Genomic DNA, 15,244 nt, shown 5'->3' with positions numbered 1-15,244 from the left:
ATCTGCATAAAAAGCCAATACTCAATGCAACAGGCTCATATTCTTATGGGACATACGTAACAGCTGTTCCATGATAAACATGAGCATAATCATGTTGGTGAGTTAACCAAAGGTCACCTACAGGAGGCATCAAGCTAATACTCTGTAACCATCTCTAACCTTGATGATGGCCTCAATTGAGCCAGGCAATGTGTGTATAAGTTGTTGTTTAGATGCTGTAGAGCTATCAAATTATGAGTATGGTAATTGTTTGTTTCACCTACTGTTCTGACCAGCCCAAGATTTTTATGCGCAATTAGGGTCAGAAGATTTATCAGGCCACTGGAGGTGCGATAAGATGTCTGAAAGTTTTTCGACTTACGAATGTATGTGTGCAGCCCTCTGAACACAGCTGTTGTCATCTTGAAAGAAGGGAGTGTCCACAGTATACTCATTATCAAGATTAATAAGAAAAGACATTTGATCACAAATAATGTTGAAATAAATGTCCTGGTTCGTGTTCATGATAACCTGAATGACTGGCCTCGAGTCATGGTATGAAAACACCCCCAAACATCACAGAACCATCTGTATCATGATCTTCGTTGGACATTCAGTGTAGTTGTCACCTTATATCATTTGTAAAGAAGCAAAATCATCTCTCGTAGGACCACAATTCATGTTTCCAATCAGCTGCTGTCCACTTTGTGTATTTTTTGGCCAACTGTAGCAATTGTATGTGCCGCTGTGAGCAGTGGTCATTTGTTAGGTATCAGATTCCCAGTGTACACTGCTTTGTCCACTTTGTGTATTTTTTGGCCAACTGTAGCAGTTGTATGTGCCGCTGTGAGCAGTGGTCATTTGTTAGGTACCAGATTCCCAGTGTACACTGCATGCAATTCCCTTCGCAAGGATCACTCGAAAAATGTTTAAGCTGTGCCTGCATTCACTGACAGCAGCAATTGCTGACATTTTTGAGACCAGTTGTTATTAACAAGTCATGACACTGTTTCCGGTCATGTTGGTTGGGACCTTTTTATGAGCACTGATCTTGCAGTGTGTTACATGACTCAGAGTGACTCACCATTTCTTGTAGTAATGTTGGACGGTCCACACTGATAAATTGGGGAACTTTATGTATGTTGTGGTGATGGGCAGATACAAACTTGATAACTCCTAACTAAACAGTCCATGGATGTACTAACAGTTCATAATGTCAAATGAGAACAACATTTTGGTGATCAGGCGTGTCGCCATAGTCAGCTGTGCTGAAGAACTGAGCTCCTGGGCTTAGCTGAGAGTGTTGCCTGCTGGTGAAGGCAATGCTGCTGCTGTTCTTTCTGATAAGACCTACCATGAGAAGATACAGAGCCTGCAAGACAATGATTCCTACAGGAAGATCAACATTGACCCCACCAAGAAGACAGACAAAAGGGTGCTTCTCAAGGACTTAGACTCACCAGAGAGGATCATCAAGAAATTATTACTATAAGGACCTGTACTACCAAGATCTTAAGGACTCCTTAAGGCCAATGAAAATACGATGCCCTTAAACCCCATTGTCAGCAACATTAGGGCTTCCACATATTTACTGCCAATACACCTGACAGAAATATTAATCCTCTAGGATTCACAACAATTAATATTAATTGTAGGTTGTTTTTAGCAGAGTATTATAGGACAAATGTACAATTTTTAACTTGTTTTCATGTTTGAGTCCTTTTTTACAATGCTTTACATATATGTAGCATTGGGATTCGAGGTAATGGTATTGAAATGGGTAAGATAAATGTATAATCACAGTTTTGCGTTCTGAATCGATTTATTACAAAAGCTCATACTACAATGTAACAATAAACATATTTACATACATTTCTTTTTGTAGTGAAATTATGTGCAGCAGTTTCCGTTTTTGTTGAAGCACAGAAAAACTTTGCATTTTTGGCATTGAACAAAAGTATTCTGTTTCTTGGAAATTTTGAATGTTCCTCTTGTGTTATTTCACCGAGGAAAGTGTTAATTTTGTCCTTTTGGCATTCTAGCACTGGAGTTATTGTAGTAGCAGGTTTCTTGGATTTTTTTGGAGATATCTTCAGTACTTGGACATCTCCTCTTGTCCAGCAGATATCAATGCACTTCCAAGATTAGCTTGAAACTGTCTGAGAGAAACATGTTTTCAAGATGGGGCCTTGCAGCCTTTTTTATATTTCAGCCAGCTATTGACAACAGCTATTGTTATTGCATGCCAGAAGATATACAAACACTGTCTTCTGGATTTTGAGATTTTTGTGTAGAGATGTCAACATGTCACAAAGACTTACTCCTCCCATATAACAATTGTACATTTGAATATGGGACAAGACTATGTTCTTTCTTAGTCCTATTCCATCTTTTTGCCATGTCCTTTGGCTCTACACCTGTTAGCGAAGATAACAGTGTAACACATTTGTTGTCATATCATTTCACAATGACGAACTTGCCTGTTGTGTCAACTTGTGAAGCTATACTGTCACGTCCTTGTGCTGTTGTCTGCTTCTAGTTGGGAGGAATACATTGCTTGGATCTTCCAGCTCTTATAGTGCCAGTATAATAAATACCCCTCTTCAGTAGGCTTTCAGCAACATGACATGGTGTGGAGAAATTGTCTGCATAAGCCCTAAAACGTGATTGTCTTCCAATGGTGCAGTTAGCTTCATCACAACATTGTAACCAAGAGGTACATGTACCAAGCAGGTACATGCTTTGTTGCCTTAGAAGCTGCACCTTGGTAAACACCAAAATTGTACAAATATCCTGAGGAACCAGCTCTAGCCCACATTTTGAATCCCCATCTTGTTGGCTTGTTTTGTATATATTGTCAAAGACTACTGCGTCCATTGTCAACACATTGATTCTGCTCAGGCAGTTTTCGCAGGCAAACTTGTGAGAACAAAGTAAGCCAAGGTCGAATTTTCCATAGCTTATCTTCTTTCTGTGTTAATTCAGTAACAAAAAGATTATCCTGGATATGCAATAGAGGTACTAGTTTCTGAAAGCAGCTTCGAGCCATTATATCAGAAACCAGATTATGCACCATATGCTTTTCCCAGTAACATCACACACTAGGCATTTGTGCTAAGAGCATTTGCAAATAAATACCTAAAAGCTGCTCCAGCTCAGCTAGGGTAATGTCAGTAGCTTTACCCCATTTCTGAATACTATAAATATTGGTTTGTTGAACACAGAGTTACAGTATTTCACGTGTCACGAGAGATCTGAAGTACTGCTAAGGGGTGAGCACTTTTTCAGGTTAGTCTTCTGGAAGCTGCATGAATGAATGAATTTTTGGAGTAAAGTCACCACCAATCCACAACAACTCTGTATCTTCTAGAACTTCCTCAGGATTTACTGAATCAAAAATAGCCAAATCTTACAACAGCTCCGGAGTAGAAGTTTCTCTGCCATCATGATATGTGCTACTATTAGTCGGAATTTCAAAATCATCCTCATCATGAAGTTCAGAAAAATCACTTTCATTGGGATTAGTTAGAACCTCAAGAATGTCATCAATTGTCAACTGGAAGTAAAAGAAAATGCCTAAATGTCACAATACTAATAAAATAGAAAGAAACTTCCACATGGGAAAAATATATTAAAAACAAAGATTCCAAGACTTACCAAGCGGGAAAGCGCCGGCAGACAGGCACATGAACAAAACACACAAACACACACACAGAATTGCTAGCTTTCGCAACCGATGGTTGCTTCTTCAGGAAGGAGAGGGAAAGACGAAAGGATGTGGGTTTTAAGGGAAAGGGTAAGGAGTCATTCCAATCCCGGGAGCGGAAAGACTCCCCTTGGGGGAAAAAAAGGACAGATGTACACTCGCACACACACACACACACACACACACACACACACACACACACACACACACATATCCATCCGCACATACACAGACACAAGCAGACATATTTAAAGGCAAAGAGTAAGGGCAGAGATGTCAGTCGAGGCGGAGTATGCTTATAGTGAGTTTATAGCAGTTTAATAGTAATTAAATAATAATGCAATTTGTTACATTGTTTCGCTTTTTGATGTACACTCCTTATCCCTGAACACTCTTCTTTGTTTGAATCTATGGAACACAGTCAGTGAATGAATGAATGATTATAAATCATGGTGTTTGGGAGGAGTCTTTTGATGTTATGCTCCCATTAAATGAAGCTCATTGACTTTGTTGTTCACCATTGCCTGTAGCTTTACTTCTGTACTGTTTTCATAAATGCTGTGTCCACCCCCAGTAGCTGAGTGGTCAGCGTGACAATGTCAGTCCTAAGGGCCTGAGTTCGATTCTCGGCTGGGTCTGAGATTATCTCCTCTCAGGGGCTAGGTGTTGTGTTGTCCTAATCATCATCTTTTCATCCCCAAGACTCTGAAGTGGCATCAGATCGAAAGACTTGCATCAGGCAAACGGTCTACCCAACGGGAGACCATAGTCACGCGACATTTATTTTTATAAATGCTGTTTTTGTATACAGTGTCTATATGACTGTACTAAAGCAAATGCTTATATTCAGAAACACACTGTTGTTCTAAACTTGTGCTGTCAGAAAAGGAAATATTTGAAATGTGTCTGAATTGCTTCCTATTTGTGTTATAAAAATATATAAGCTTCTGATTATATAATTTTTGTTATGTAACAGTTGACTTTTTTGCAGATGCTGCATTGTAACACACAGTTGCTTTTAACAAGAGGGGTTAGGAAATGGAGAGTGAATATGGAGGTACCTGTGATCAGACAGAACTGAAAACCTTGCTTAATGAATTGGAAGTGTCTTATAAAGTGAGTACTTACTAACATTATCATTCAGTATCATTCATGGTTATTTTATTGGAAGTACTAATAATACTGCTGTATCAGTTGTATTGTGGTAAATCTAATAATCTTTGGGAAATATTGTGACTCGTTGGGAAAGCAAATTTCTACAGTGTTAAGTTGATGGTGGAATGGCACCATTTTAACAAAGAGCATATAGATTAGGTCATAAGAGATTTACCAAATTATTAAAATCACTTCACTGCATAACTACCACAGTGGCACTGGTGCAGCAATCATAATACATCCTTAGAACAGAAAAACAGTCTGTTTCACAAGATTGTTTTATTTAATCTTAACATGCCACGCATTTAACCTGTTCTGCTCACTGAATATGCCTCTTCACCTATGTTAGGTATACCTTTCATGCTTCAGTAACTTTCTTTTTCCTGCTGTCATTACCTTTTTTCATGTTGCTTCTAGGTGATGCAATGTAGTGTCAGCAGGGCTATTTGGCTATTACCTCCAAGTTCTTTGATGCTCTTAATCATGTTTGACACTTCAGTTACAAGTAGGAAGAATTTTATAGGTGATGTAATGAAGTATCGACATTGGCTATCTGGCTGTTACCTCCCAGTTCCATACTCTTAATTACATTTGATGCCCCTGTTATGATTAGCAAGAAGTTTTTATTGGAAAGCTCAGTTATGATGCAATATTCTATGAGTTGAAATTTATATCCCTCACCACCCACTGAAACACAAATGTGGCCCTGTGCTCCTAGTCCTGTCAGTGTATGTCTTCCTCTAGTTATTTTTAATTTACTCACTTATTATTGCCTTTGATAGCAATTTATACTTACACTGGTTTATAATTTCCCCATATTGTCTGATGATGCCTAGAACAGGTGAAATGCATCACATGTGAAGATTAAATAAACTTAACTTGTGCAACCAAGACTGTTTTTCTGTTATTTACCAAATTACATATAATATATACCTAAAAATACAGCGTCTACTCACACACCATAAATACTTTCCTTTCAGTCCAAAATGCAATGTGGCACGAGATAACATTTACTGTTTCAAATATTATTCCTTTTAGTGGAAGTCTTCAGCCAGTAATCACATTCATATTTATTTATCAACTGTTGGCCATGTACGTGATACGTGTTTTGTCAGGTATAAACATAATAAGTAGATACACTGATCAGGCAAAACATTATGACCACCTGCTTAACAGTGTGTTTGTCCATATTTGAAAGGGAATACATCACTGTGACATTGCAGTCAAGGAAGATATCAAGAATGAAGGGTTGCAGGTGTTTTGCAGCTGTCAGCATGTCTTCGAGTACCACTGCAGGTCCCATGCAAGTGCAGGCAGGAGAATGTCTCCCATAGTTTGCATACATGGGGCACTGCACATTTCGAGTTGCTGTTCAGCTCAATGACGATGTTTGTGGACATGATCATCAACCTAGTCTTGCATAAATGTGATCCACCCAAAGAGCCGACATGTTTCCATTGATCAGTGGTTAAATTCTGATGGTCTTCTGCCCACTGCAATCACAATTTACGATGTTGTTGGGTCAACATGTGGACATGTAGGTGTGGTCTGCTGTGGAGCTCCATGTCCAACAAAATATGATGAATGGTGTTCTCCGAGACACTTGTGTGTACCCCAGCATTGTAATCTTTCAGCAGGGATGCCACAGATCACCATCTATGCTACTTTACAGACACACCTCCAAAACCCATGTTCTCTGAAGAGTCGTGAATGTCCAGCCTTTTAACACCTAGTGGTAGTTTCACCATCCTTCTACCTCTTTTTGTAAATACTCATGATGTGAACATTTGACCAGTTTCGCCATTTTTGAGATACTTGTCCACGGGCTCTACTTAATATAAGGGGTTGTTCAAAAAGAGATGAGCTGGAGGCACAATTACAGAAACCACTACCTGTATGTTAGAAGTATTGACCCTGGCTGTTGAGACACTTCTCCCACTGTGATACAAGGCAGTGAATGACTGTCTCATAAAATTCCTGGGGCTAAGAAGTTAACCAGTTCGGCAAGTATGGCTGGACATCGTCATCTGAGGTGAATTGTTTGCCCCTCAGAGACTTTTTAAGGGGACCAAAAGGTGCCCCCCTTCTGATTCACTTCCTGCAGCACAGGACAACAGCGAATGCCTGGCATTACTTCCAAACCTTGACCACCCTTTGCCATGCGATCAAATCAAAATGACCAGGAAATGTCACCCGTTGGGTCATTCTGCTCCACGACAATGCAAAGCCTCATACGGCCAACACAGTTGTGGCACTCGTGCAGAAATTCAAATGGGAGCCTCTCAGCCACCCTCCATACAGTCCGAACCTCTCTCTCTGTGATTACACCATGTTTGGTCCACTTAAAAAGGCTCTGACGAGAAAACGATCCACCTTGGATGATGACGTACAGCTGTACATGCAGAACTGGTTAACATCGCAGCCCCAGGAATTTTATGAGACAGTCATTCACCGCCCATTTTACATTTCATTTAAATAATCTTTATGTGGATAGTAACTTTTTTTGAGGGGATACTTTAACAATTTTTTGAAGCTGTCCAATTCTGATGCTTCTTTTAATATCTTTATGTGATTTATTATATAGTTTTAAGCTCTGATATTGAATATCATTTTGTGTTTTCTTTTTAGATGCAGGCATTCACTGTTTCTTGTGTTTGTGTATAGAGCTGTCTGTGGCACATTGATTTATGGTTGTTACTGATATGCATTAGTATTTGAAAATATAATCACAGGGGACAGTCAAGATTCCAAACTCTTCAAATCATTCCAGGCAGTGAGCCTGTTTGTTCTTTTTCATTATTATTCTGCGACCAAGCTTTTGTCATTAGAAAAAAGCTTTCAAAGTTTTGTCTGTTTGTGCCCCAGAAAATTATACCTTACCTAGCAGTTAAGTGAACATATGCATAATAAGTTACTTAGAGACTATTACAAATGCACACTGATACTGGTAGTGTTAAAGCATAGCATACAGATGGAATTCTTTATGTTATTCTTATTGTATGTTCTCTCCACTTCAGTTGGCTATCTGTAGCCATCCCTAAAATTTTTGTGTTATTTACACAGCTTACTAGGTCACCAGTTTGATTTTATTTACCATTGTTGTTATTTTTGTTTGTATATAAATTTATTCTGTTTGTCTTCTGTATGGTAAGTGTGGTGTTATTCGATGTCCACCTTTTATCGTGTCATCAGCTTTGCACAGCAGTAATTCTGGAATCTTAACTGTGATTTCTATGTTGCTGTCACCAACAAATGGAAATTTGTCTCCTTTCATGACTCTTTCTGGGTATACATTAATACAGACCAAAAATAAAACTGAGGACGATATACACCCCTGTGGAACTCCATTGATGAGATGTTTGGCATATGATTAATGTTTCCTACTTTGTGGCCGAGTATTTTGTGATCTGCTGTGTCGAATGCCTTGGACAAATTAAAGAAAAAAAAATACTGCTACACAATTGCTTCTATCCAAGGCCTCCATTATGACTCTTAGTAAATTGTGCTGTTGATGATTCTGTGCTACAGCCCCATCTGAATCTTGATTGTGATTTCATTAGCAAATTATATTTATTAAGAAAGTCTGTCTTTTATGGCTGTTTCAATTATCTTTCAAAATGAAAATAATAGTGATGCTGGTCTGTAGTTTTCTATTTTCAGAGTCACCCATTTTGGTACCAATAAAAATCTAGCTTGCTTTAAACTCTCAGGAAAGATGTCTGAACTGAAGAATTTGTTTTTAATGTGTGTTATGGACCTCTTTAGGCTAACTGTGCATTCCTTGAGCACACACACTGAAACTTCATGTAGTCTGAATATTTTTTATTTTTTAATCTGCACACTACCTTTCTGACATTCTGCTCTTTTGTGGGTAACAATACCATTGAGTCAGTCATGTAGCTTCTGGCATATGATATGTATGATTATGAAAAGTTTTGCTGTAGGTTAAGGGGGTAGGACATAAAATGGGCTGACTTGGAGCAGGAGAGGCATAAATTTTAATTTCCAGTGTCTATACTTTTACAAATAAGTTCATAAAACTTTGTCAGCATGACCAGGAAGGATTCAGGATTCACACTCATTGCAGTGGAAGTTCGAAAACATAACAAAATAATTTTCTTTTTTACGTGTGAAATTTCATTATTTTTTTCACTTGCTAATGGCTGCATTTGTTGCTATAGGTACACTTTTCTTCACAAGTTACAGAGATTCTTCGATGAATTTTGCACAGCATACATAACATTCTTACAGGGGTATGGCACTCTAGAATTTATTTAATTTATGAAAAAATGAACGAGCTGTTATATTTTAAACTTCATGTTTAGGAAAAACAGAAATATTATAGTTAATTACCTCAATTTTTACCACAGTTTTTTAATAGATTTGGAAAATTCTAGAATTTCATATACCTTGAAGTATGGTATTTATGCTGTGCAAAATTCATCATAGAATCTCTCTTACTTATGAAGAAAAGTGAACCTATAGCAACAAATGCTGCCATTAGTAAGTGAAAAAAATGCTGAAATTTCATGTTTTAAAAAAATTACTTCATTATGTTTTCGAACTTTCACTGCTATGAGTGTGAATTCTGAATCTTTCCTGGTCATACTGACAAAGTTTTATGAATTTATTTGTAAAAGTATAGACAGTGCAAATTAAAATGTCCTGTGGTGCCTCTCCTGCTCCAAGTCGGCCCATTTGACATCATACTCCCCTTAAGGTAATGCTGATGGAAATATACTTGTATGAAATTGGCCAGTTTGCTTGGGTTATGGATTAGAACTCCTCTGTCTCCTACTTGGGGTTTATTTCTCTCCAACTTCTCCTTTCCAGTTACCTTTTTAAGGGTTCAAGAGCAGTTTATAATACCTGTAGTGAACCACTTATTATTTTGATACCTCCAACATAATATAATACTTTTGGGAATGTTGCCTCAAATTTCAGTTTAAACACTGATGAAAACTTACAGTACTTAGCCACCACATTTCCTTCAGCATACGGTTTTTCCCCTATCTGGTGATACAGTTGCTTTAAGTCATACTTTTTGGCTTGGAAAAAACTTTTCTGTAATCGGCTTCCTGTAAGATTTTTATGTATGTATATTAAGATAAATAACTTGGCAGAGATGGTCAGAAAGCCCTAGACCTTTTTCAGTTAGCTCATACTGAGGTTTATAATTTTCAGTTATGTGATCTGATGTAATAGTTTGAGAATCTTATAAGACATTTTTTACACAGGAAGAAGACAATGAAAGAAATGCACTGCCAAAATTTTAGCTGCAAAGAGGCACTGCCATGTATTTTGTAAAAAAAATTAAAAAAAAAAAAAGGTTGAAGTTACACATTTTTGCTGCGTGAAGAACAGCTTATTATAGCGGTTTGTACAGCCCTGCCCACCAATGCGCGACTCGGCAAATCACTCGCGCAACACCACGTAGCAGAATTATCCGGAGTTCACAGACATGAATTTTAAGCACCTAAAGCCTGGTTTACAATGGAGCGGATGGAAACGAACATGTGTAAATGAGCATCTGCAGAAAATTCACTACCATTCGCGTGTATATTGGTAGGATCATTTATACTAAAGGGAACGGAAGAGAACACTAGGTAGCAAACATTGCCTATGAACTCTGTATTATTAGTTTCTAGTTTTTGGGGCTAATATTCAGCATACAGCATACAACTGTCTTGTTAGAGAGACAATGCGAAACTTTGCTATTCAGTGAGGATTATTTGGCTTGGTGAGCGCACTGTTCTTGACGGAGTTTGCAAAATGGTGCAGGGAAGGTAGAATTTAAGTGTCTGTTTGTATCGAAGCTTGACATGTGTGGAGGTTATGCACTTTACATGGAATTGAATCTCCACCTCTCCTTACCACTGGTCCAAAATTTTCCTTGTATGTTGCCTTCCATATTTCCCTGGCTTCTCATTACCATTGAGGGGAAATTTATAAACAGAACACTGATCACCAGCATCAAACATTATCTTAAGAGATGACACAGCTAGCTTTTCCATTCTTTGTGTAAGGTCTAAAGGCTTTTATTTCCCCCCTAAAACAAAAATCATCTAGTTGCAAAGTGCGTTTCGTGATCCGAGAGTGCAGGGCCAAATCCCGTTTAGACCACAACTTTTCACTATGATTCTTAACTGAACATTCACTTCTCACGTATGTTGAAATGACCATGAAAGACATGTGGTTCGGATTCCACGTTAAACTGCAGGTCTCCATTTTCCAGTTAGGTAACTAGGGAAGGGTAGGGACACGTAAGTAGCTGCAATGGCACCCAGTTGAAAGATCTGCAAAATGCCCACCGTATACCAGACAGAATTCATTTTGATCGTGCTTGTTAGCTTGTTTGCTCTGGCGAAAACCTGGATTAAACTATACAAACATCTTTTTGAATAACTTCATATTGACAGTTCAGTTCTGAGACGTGTAATGCTGATAAAAGTGGCTAGCAGAGAAAATAAAATCATGACAATGTTTGATGTCACAGGCGACTTCCATCAATGAGGCCTTTTAATTTGTTGAAATGAAATGTGTCAGGTGGTACTAGTTTTATAACAATTCCTTTAGGTCATTCCTTATAATTATGTTTGGATGTTGTACATTTGACTATCAGTGAAACAATTCTTTGTTTATTTCTTGTAGTCATCACAAAAATGCGAAGTATGTATTGAATGACAAAAACAAACATTTTTCTTGCACTGGGCACACTGGACAAAGGAAAATTGATGCAGTCAGGCATTTTGTAGTAACCACTAGTTTTATTTAGACAGGCCTGGGATTGGTAGGAATACATTTCGTATGAAATGTTGAAAATTATTCTTTCCCATTTTTCCAGATTTTCATAAGTTGATTACAAGATCTTTTGCAACTAAACAGTCCATTTTTTGTTTTCGGTCCTAATTTACCTTACAGTTCTTGAACACAGATATACAGTTGTGGAAACAGTACACCACTCATACTTATCACTGGAATTATTGTTCATGAATGTGGCAGTGCATCAATTGATTGGGCAATTGACTCTGCTTTTTTTTCATCCTGAAATGATAAACTGGTGTGCGCACAGTTGTTTAATGAAATCTGATTGATCAGCATTATAAACAGCAGTTGTGGGGATAACAGCATGTTTCGTCTTTACATCAGTTACGAATTTCTCTGTAGCGTTGTCTTATCACTGGCAGCTGCTCGACATGTTTTCATGTCAAAAACTTGGTAATTTTGTGACTTACTATTTTGTATGATTTCTTGAACCTGCATAGCTAGGTCGACGAAGCCTGGAAATTAACAATGTTCATGTCAGATGCAATTAGAAGGGCCCAGTGTCATAGATCTCCATCAGTAATGGTGCATAGCCTGTCACAAGCAGTTCTAAATCTTTGGAACAGTTTTTCATTCAGATGGTTTTGGGTTTCCATTTGGCACATATTTCTTACTTCATGTAATTCATTCTTCCATTTGTATAGTTCACACTCCAATTTTACGAAATGAAAATGCGTTTGCACAGTGCGTAACTTCAAGCATTTTTTTCCCTCTTTCATTTAACCAATATTTCACTGTCTTTTCTTTGTTGCTGAAAACTATTGCAGTACGTGTTTTTTTAGGCTTAGAAGGTATTCTTCTTCTTCAGAACTGTTACTGGCACAAGTGATGTCGTCTGAACCACAATTCATGGAATCATCACAGTTATTTCCTATTTCTTCTAACATATTCATAATTTCAATCAAGTGTTGATATCATTTGAATGAAAGTCAAGGAAACCAACTAACAAACACTTATGTACGCCCTCAGGAGAAGTAGGTGATTTTGGCTGGAAACCCCATTCTTCATATTTCATCATTCCTAAACATTCCTAAATTTAGAATGTTAATTGGATTCTACATTACTGTGAAACTGGAAGAAAAAAAAAGTACTATTAGTAGGCATGCCTTATGAAAGCACAATAAATATTAATTCAGCTTCATCTGTATTGTCAGTAATTACCAATACTGCAAAAAGCAACTGATAATTTGTAATAGATGTACTTGAGTGGCTAATTCCTGAGAATAGTAACTGTGTACTGTAATGTCAGAGAAACTATCAGTGAATGGTAATCTGAAATGTCCTTTACAAATTACAATAGGATTGTGTCATGTTCTCTGTTTACAAATGTACGGCTGACCTCAGCTGTGTGTGTGCATAGTTGCGCATGAGCAGTTGTTACAGTGCCAGTAGGGGTGTACATTGCTACTGCTACCTGTTGCGCTGTGAATTTGGCAATTTTTAATTTTTTTTTTAAAAAAGAAGCTGTGACTTTTTTTTAATATAATTTTCCCATGTCGAATGTTTCTTTCTTATATATATATATATATATATATATATATATATATATATATATATTAAAAATAAAGATTCCAAGACTTACCAAGCGGGAAAGCGCCGGCAGACAGGCACATGAACAAAACACACAAACACACACACAGAATTACAAGCTTTCGCAACTGGCAGTTGCTTCGTCAGGAAGGAAGGAAGGAGAGGGAAAAATGAAAGGGTGTGGGTTTTAAGGGAGAGGGTAAGGAGTCATTCCAATCCCGGGAGCGGAAAGACTTCCCTTAGGGGAAAAAAAGGACAGGTGTACACTCGCACACACACACACACACACACACACATATCCATCCGCACATACACCTGTAAATAAAACAGAAAGAAACTTCCACATGGGAAAAATATATTAAAAATAAAGATTCCAAGACTTACCAAGCGGGAAAGCGCCGGCAGACAGGCACATGAACAAAACACACAAACACACACACAGAATTACAAGCTTTCGCAACTGGCAGTTGCTTCGTCAGGAAGGAAGGAAGGAGAGGGAAAAATGAAAGGGTGTGGGTTTTAAGGGAGAGGGTAAGGAGTCATTCCAATCCCGGGAGCGGAAAGACTTCCCTTAGGGGAATATATATATATATATATATATATATATATATATATTAAAAACAAAGATTCCAAGACTTACCAGTGCGGATGGATATGTGTGTGTGTGTGCGAGTATACACCTGTCCTTTTTTTCCCCTAAGGGAAGTCTTTCCGCTCCCGGGATTGGAATGACTCCTTACCCTCTCCCTTAAAACCCACATCCTTTCATTTTTCCCTCTCCTTCCCTCTTTCCTGACGAAGCAACTGCCAGTTGCGAAAGCTCGTAATTCTGTGTGTGTGTTTGTGTGTTTTGTTCATGTGCCTGTCTGCCGGCGCTTTCCCGCTTGGTAAGTCTTGGAATCTTTGTTTTTAATATATATATATATATATATTTTCAGTGCCTCTTAGCAGTTACAATTTTGACAGTGCATTTCTTTTGTTGTCTTCTTCCTGTGTAAAAATTTTCAGTGTTGGTTTCGACATGTCTTAGTGGACTGTTACCTTGTTAATCGAGGCTATATTGAACTTGTTCATGTTGGGAATCAGTAAAACTAAGCAGAAGATGATCATAACAATAACATGAAGACCTAAAGGATTGAACTGCATATCACGAGGCATTGTCAAACACCATTTCCTTTCTAATTTATTGAGGTCTGCAGAGTGTGATGGGCTCTATCAGTAGTGATGACTGTCTGCTTCTTAAACTTCATCAGCATGAGCACTGTTGAGTTAAGCAATGCTCGGTAGTGAGGGTCATAATAAATACACAGATGCTGACAGTAACAGTACTCAACAGGTAAAAATTAACCTTCCCCTTTTATTGTGGGTATTAATTGTCCTATTCTTAGTCTCACTATGAATTAAAAAAAAAAAAAATAATTTGTATACCTCTCTTCACTGTAAGAAAATGTGACAGAGGTTTTTTTATACTGTATAACAAAGAAAATATTAGAAGAAAGATGAAGGCATTTGCTTCTAAATCCAGTTCCAGCCATCAGTCTATCTAAGGGCATACACTCTCAAGAAACGATAATACACATGCTTTAATAAATTAATTCTGTTATCATGCCATGATATCAATAAATTAATGTACAATAAACTCTCAACTATCTGTGAACAGATTATTTGCTTAGTGTATTATGTGCGGCCTATTTCTCCCACTTTTTACTGCTACTGAAAATTTCCCAATAACTTGAGAGTGGTCACTGGTAAGTGATAATCTCACATTAAAACACAGGCATAGTAAACAGTGTGCTGCTCAAACACTGCAAGAGCTGTACTGTATTTTGTTTCAAAGTACTGTAAGGTAATGTGAAAAATGAATGAAAACTTCTTTTTATTTAAAAATAATGTTTTTCATAATGCTTAGGCATCATCTGATTGCCTAAAGTGAAAAAGGAGGCTGATTAAATAACTATCCTATAAACAATATAAGGAATGGTTATAAGTTACACCAAAGATTTAATTAAAACTGCAAACACCACTCATGGAAAACTGTCAAATGAAGTT

General features: G+C 37.6%; 1 protein-coding gene across 6 annotated transcripts in view; it reads left to right on the top strand.

Moving 5' to 3' along the window:
* Positions 1 to 15,244, top strand: part of LOC126336272 (muscle-specific protein 300 kDa-like) — a 199,689-nt gene that overhangs the window by 17,625 nt on the left and 166,820 nt on the right. For all 6 annotated transcript variants that reach the window (XM_049999771.1, XM_049999782.1, XM_049999792.1 and 3 more), the window contains one exon: positions 4,677 to 4,801. In XM_049999771.1, the coding sequence (XP_049855728.1) occupies positions 4,724 to 4,801 (78 nt within the window). In that variant the 5' untranslated portion in view covers positions 4,677 to 4,723. The remainder of the gene's footprint in view (positions 1 to 4,676; positions 4,802 to 15,244) is intronic.

The sequence above is a fragment of the Schistocerca gregaria genome, chromosome 1, assembly GCF_023897955.1.
Source record: "Schistocerca gregaria isolate iqSchGreg1 chromosome 1, iqSchGreg1.2, whole genome shotgun sequence".
NCBI classification, from domain to species: domain Eukaryota; kingdom Metazoa; phylum Arthropoda; class Insecta; order Orthoptera; family Acrididae; genus Schistocerca; species Schistocerca gregaria.
This window is presented reverse-complemented; position numbering and strand designations above follow the sequence as displayed.